Source organism: Electrophorus electricus, chromosome 19 (assembly GCF_041902795.1).
Source record: "Electrophorus electricus isolate QZ-2024a chromosome 19, ASM4190279v1, whole genome shotgun sequence".
NCBI lineage: Eukaryota > Metazoa > Chordata > Actinopteri > Gymnotiformes > Gymnotidae > Electrophorus > Electrophorus electricus.
In genome coordinates, this window is record NC_137515.1 from 947,501 (window position 1) to 952,840 (window position 5,340).

The 5,340-nt window shown below is 40.3% G+C and overlaps 1 protein-coding gene across 2 annotated transcripts in view; it reads left to right on the top strand.

Annotated features, from left to right (window-relative positions):
- Positions 1-4,141, top strand: part of nudcd3 (NudC domain containing 3) — a 6,859-nt gene extending 2,718 nt beyond the window's left edge. The window contains exons 5-6 of one of the 2 annotated variants that reach the window (XM_081702787.1): positions 1-168; positions 2,754-4,141. The exon at positions 1-168 is cut by the window's left edge and continues 21 nt beyond it. In XM_081702787.1, coding sequence (XP_081558913.1) covers positions 1-168; positions 2,754-2,798 — 213 coding nt within the window. In that variant the 3' untranslated portion in view covers positions 2,799-4,141. Of the gene's footprint in view, positions 169-259; positions 1,868-2,753 lie in introns of those variants that run through there. The other variant, XM_027020995.3, reaches the window with a different exon arrangement.
- Positions 4,142-5,340: the final 1,199 nt, after the last annotated feature.

Consider the following 5,340-nt stretch of genomic DNA (forward strand, 5'->3'; position numbering starts at 1 on the left):
GAGGTGTGGTGGAGTGCCGTGCTGAAAGGAGAGGAGGAAATCGATGTGAACCAGATCAACCGCGAGCGCTCCATGGCCACCGTGGATGAGGAGGAGCATGCCGTGCTTGACCGGCTCACCTTCGACTACCACCAGAAGTTGCAGGGGAAACCGCAGAGCCACGAGATGGTAAAGTGACAGAGTGAGCTGGCGTCCACCAGGTCGCGCCGCCGAGGGTCCAGGTTTTTCCTCAAATGCTTCTTTTTTGTATATGTTTTAGAAGGTTCACGAGATGCTGAAGAAGGGCTGGGATGCGGAGGGCTCGCCATTCAAAGGCCAACAGTTCGACCCATCCATGTTCGACATACCCCCAAGCGCTGTCCAGTTTTGAGTTCAAACATCTTTGGCAGATGCTAAATGAGCAGCCAAATGTTAAAATCTACACCATACACTTTAAAGCAAGCACCGATGACTCTACAGTTATCAGGGAGAGGAGTTTCCAGTAACACAGTGTGGTGGACGATATGAAGGCGCTGCCAAAGAGCTCATGGAAAAGCCTTGGCTACAGTAATTATGTTCTGGTGTGTTTGTTACTGTATGGCTTGGGGAACTGGTTAGACCTGTTTAACTCTCCTTTTACAAGTGGCTGCATTTATCTCATCATTTGTCACATCTTCCCACTTGCAGAATATCCACATGACCTGTGCATTACATTGGAATGATTAAATCATGGCCAAGGATTTAACTAAAGACTTCTGAACTGTGTCTAAATGCCTAATAAAATCAGTTGTTAATCCATACTGGTGATAATAGTAAAATATATTTCAAGGGGGGTTTTGTTAGACCAGTTAAGAATATATTTTACATTTAATTTTCGTATGTTCTTGAGCTATAGTGAGCATTTCTCACGTTTAGAAGCCTGATGGATATTGTGCGTTGCAAGTTTTATTTTTGGTTTCATTAAATTTTTGCTGGTTGTGCCTAAATAAACTACATTACTAAGGTAAATTGAGCAGATTATCATCTTTTGTGGCACAACTACTTAATTCACTAAGATTCATTGTAGACAGAAATTAAAACCTCGTTGAAAATAGGATACTTTTGTTCTCATTTTCCCTGCCATGCCAATGTATTTTTCCGCCACCTAGTGGTGATTATTCCTAATTACGGCCGAGTACAATCTATGGAACACCAAAAGTGCCAAAAAAGCAACCTAAATCAGAAACATTTTAATGTGCTATAAATTATGGAATTATGAAGCCTTTGAAGCCATACAGTATGCTGCAATAATTACGTTGCCATAGAAAATGCAGCAAAATATGTTAAATGTGTATTCTTGCAAAATCATCGCATTTTTCGTTGAGTCATTTAACCCATCAAAAAACCTTATCTTGATCCTAGTGAGCTTGTTAATTATAGACCAATATCAAACCTACCATTTATTGCAACGATCTTAGAGAATGTGGTGTTGCAAAAACTATGCATTTATGCCTGAAAAACTCCTTGGATGTTTTTCAGTCTAGGTTTTGACCCTATCATAGCAAAGAAAGAGTGTTAACTAGAGTTGTCAATGATCTGTGCTAGTCAGTCAACAGTGATTACCTGGCTATTCTTGTGTTCTAAGACCTCAGTAAAGTACTGAACACTTTACCATCCATTACCCACCAGAGCATCTTCTTTAACAGGGTGGAAAATCTTGTTGGAGTTAAACGGGAGGCTATCCTGATTTAATTGATTTGTGTCCCTTGGGGATCAGTGCTTGGCCCGTTGCCGTTCTCGCCTATATGTTGCCACATTGTATGGATTTTCAGTGTTTATTAACGGCATGCAGCTTTATCAACTAAGACAAATGGTGCTACTAGCCTAAATAAAATTGGTTTCTAAATTTGCTCTGAATCTTGATGTTCATCTTAGCAGAACCTTCACAAACCTTGGTGAGATCTGAAAGATCTGCACATTTGCAGCATTTTTAAAACTGCATTCTTTCACTTGTTTAATATTGCCAAACTGCAAAATATACTATCCTTTAAGGACATCTCTGCACTGACTACAATCTAAGTAGTGTGTTAACTATAAAATACTGACTTACAAGTCTATACAAGGGTTGGCTCTGCAGTATTTCACAGAGTTGTACAACCCAGCATGTACACTCTGCTCGCAAAGTGCTGGCCTGCTGTCAGTTAGAAAAACCACAGCAGGAGGTCGAGCTTTATCTTATATGGCCCCTCAATTTTGGAACATGCTCCCTGCCTTAGTTTAGGACTCAGACACACTCTCAATCTTTAAATATAGACGCAAAGCATATGTACATTAGCTTACAGTTAACTTTCTATACATTATATATACTTTGTCTGGTAGTTCTCATAACATTCAATTCTGTATTGTATTCCCTCATGTTTTGTGATATTTTTTTGGCATGTTGAAGCTGCCATTATTCGCTGCCCACATGCTCTTTCTGTCCACCCTCTTTTGTGTCTTTTTGTTTTCTGTTTCTCTGTCTCCCTGAGTGGTTCCTGTATCAGTCCTACAGCAGTTGGATCTCAGACAAACTCACAATCACAGAATCCAGATTGCACAGCATTCTATCTAGCCATGCATCTTTTGACATGCACTAGTTCTACAATTTCACATCACATGTTAGCAGTTACATTTTATATGTGCTTTAGAGTACTGCCAAAGTGTACTGACATAGAAATTAGAAATGCTACAGCTACCAACACAATTCCATGTTTTACTTTTTTGTCCTTTGTTTGATTATTGTATTTCTGTTCCAGAAAACTGCCCACCCTTCTGGAGTTAGAACAGCTCAGAAGAAGTAAGTTAGTTGCTGCGGCAACATCTGCTGTGACGCTTACTTGCTCTGTAGCAGGTTCTCTGGACGTAAACCAAAGATGTTCTTCAAAACACCATCTGAATTTGCAGTGAACTTTCCTACAATGGTTCCTAGTGGACGAAAGTGGTGTTGCAGCTCACATAATTGATTACAAGAATTATTGTAATCACATAAAGAATCATTACATGTTATTAACACATTTTTATGACTACCTTCATTGTTTGTCAGTGACTCATTTTTAGATTCAATCTTTTGAACATTCTTCACCATTTGATTTGATTTCACATAAGCTACAGGAGCGTGGCAGAGGTCCTTCATCAGCTGTGCGCTACAATTAAATGTACAAAAGTACTGAGACTGTGTTTCATTCAGTCCCATTGCCACATATGGATTAAATCAAGCACTCATCAAAGAATGGATCATTCTACAGTGTGGTACTGTAATAGGATGACACCACTGCAGGAATTCAGTTTGTGAAAATTTCTTCCCTCCTAGATATTCCACAATCAAGTGTGAGTGGTATTATTGAATATGGCAACAATGGCAATTCAGCCATAAAGTGGCCAACCATGTAATGTTACAGAACAGTGTCACCCAGTGCTGAGGTGCATAGTGCGTAAAAGTCACTTACGGTCTGCTGACTCAATAACTGTAGCGCTCCAAATTTCGTCTGGCATTAATATCAGCACCTCCACAGGAGGCTTCATGGCATGGGTGTCCATGGCCGGGCAGCGGCATAAAAGCATTACATCACCAAGCACTACGGGTGAGGTGGAGTAAATGAAGCCATAACTGTACTCAGGAGCAGTGGAAAGGTGTTCTGTGGAGTGACGAATCACACTTTCTCTCTCTGGGCTTGGCAAATGCCAAGAGAATGTTACATGCCTGACTGCACTGTGCCAACTGTAAGGTTTGGTGGACTAGGAATAATGCTATGGGGTTGTTTTCTGTTTTCTAGCCTAGACCCCTTGGTTCCAAGTCTTAATGCTTCAGCATACCAAGACATTTTGGACAATTGTATGATTCCAGTTTTGTGGAGACAGTTTGGTGAAGGCCCTTTTCTGTTCCAGCATGACTGTGGGAGTGGGATGTCTTAAAAGCTCCTGTAGGTGTAATGTGTAGGTGTCTCTGTTCCTGAGGCCAAATATAAGCAAAACTCATACATTATACATTTGATCAGTGTGTTTGTACACAATGTAATTATATTGTATTGCACTTTAACTTATTTATAAATAATAGCCTTATTGATATACAATTAATGTAAAATTTACACTTAAAACTCATGTGATGTGAACATTTCTGGTAAATAAATTTGAATTCAGCATAAAATGTTTTGTAACTGTGATGGTGGTGCCACATAGAGAGCAAGATGTTGAAGTTCTGGTGCGTATTTACTCTCCATGACAAGCTTAGAGCCGAGCGAACCAAAAGAAAAGTGCTTAACAGCAAAGGCTCAGGTCACCAGTGACAAAGGTTAAAGAAACAGGTACACAGCAGCAGTAGCTGCATGGCTCATCATGCTGAAGGCTCCACAACGCACATCACTGATAGGAGGTACCAGTGGGCTTTAAATGGTGAGGAGAACAAAAGAGGGTGCAACAGGAAACAGGTGTGGGCAATTTTCAACTTCTGTCTGAAACCCTCTATTAAAACTTCTGTGGTTTTAAGACCCCCTCCAAAAGAGCTCTGTCTGCCTTAATTGATCAGCTTGCCCAGTCTTGTCCAGCCATGATTGATCAACCACCAAAGCAGTTCTGCCCTTACATGTTCTACCCCGATCTTGCAAGCTGCACACATATCCATCTCTCTTGAGCAGATGTAAACATCAATGTGTTTGAAATGTTAGAAATCAATACGTTGGTTTCCAAACTGTTTGCATTCCCATACAGGCATGCAATTATCTACAAAGACGGCAGAACTCAGTGAAAATACCAGGGGCATTAGAATCTCTGGGAACTGGTTACCAGAAGCCTACAGTGGATCACGACCATAACATTACAGATTGTAATGATAAATCCACTTCCACACCTGAACACCAATTGACATCTTTTGAACAAAGTATAAAAAGTTGCTATATTTCTATACAATTTTAGGTAAAATGGGCCTGCAGATGATTAGCAAAACCATTATCATATAACACAGTAACATTAGTTGTTACAGCTAAGCACTGGATCCACGCCTTATCTACTGCCAACAACACCACACTTGACCACTTGTAGTAGCATTCTTGTTTGCTTTAAACATACAAATCCACAAATAATAGTACATATTTACAGGATGTTTGCATGAATCTTCTGCTGAGCCATGCAAGGTTGGGACTACCTGCCCTTCAGGAGTTAGAGATTTGAAAATCTAGAATCGAACTTTGCACAGCTTTGCAGCAGTCCTCTGTGAAGTTCTGGGCACACAGTAAAATAACTGGAGCAGTGCAGGAAAGAGTGGTAAAAATTAGTTTTAACCACTGAGAGCTTTGTGGTTTTACCTTTGGCAGGGCATACAAAGAAGATTTCCTCTCAAAATGCAGAACA